The sequence below is a fragment of the Papaver somniferum genome, unplaced genomic scaffold (genome assembly GCF_003573695.1).
Source record: "Papaver somniferum cultivar HN1 unplaced genomic scaffold, ASM357369v1 unplaced-scaffold_31239, whole genome shotgun sequence".
Classification (NCBI taxonomy): Eukaryota; Viridiplantae; Streptophyta; class Magnoliopsida; order Ranunculales; family Papaveraceae; genus Papaver; species Papaver somniferum.
This window is the reverse complement of record NW_020642418.1, coordinates 1-376: the sequence shown is the minus strand read 5'-3', so window position 1 is coordinate 376 and position 376 is coordinate 1. Positions and strand designations below refer to the sequence as shown.

Sequence of the window (376 nt, the reverse complement as noted above, 5' to 3'; positions counted from 1 at the left end):
CTATAGCTCCGAGGATGATGGCTAAGCCAACAAGTGAAACTCCATTTAAAATTCGTGAGAGTACACGATTTTATCCTTACTTTAAGGATTGCATTGGAGCTATGGACGGTACACATATCCCAGTAATGGTAGAGAAAATAAATGCAGCCGTTTATCGGAATCGACATGGAATTACATCTCAAAATGTGTTAGCGGTTTGCAACTTCGACTTGGAGTTCATATACGTGCTCAGTGGATGGGAAGGGTCTGCTCATGATTCGAAAATACTTAACGACGCAATGACAAAAAGAAATGGACTGAAAATACCGCAAGGTAATTTTACTTTTATCTAATGTGAAGTTTTGAGTTTTTTGGTTAAGTTATATTCGGGTTCTAC

At 38.3% G+C, this 376-nt stretch overlaps 1 protein-coding gene across 1 annotated transcript; it reads left to right on the top strand.

Annotated features, from left to right (window-relative positions):
* Positions 1-17: 17 nt before the first annotated feature.
* Positions 18-281, top strand: LOC113341815 (the record flags this gene model as incomplete). The annotated part of the gene is made up of 1 exon (XM_026586556.1): positions 18-281. A coding segment is annotated over exon 1 (264 nt), but the record flags the coding sequence as incomplete, so codon positions are not given.
* Positions 282-376: the final 95 nt, after the last annotated feature.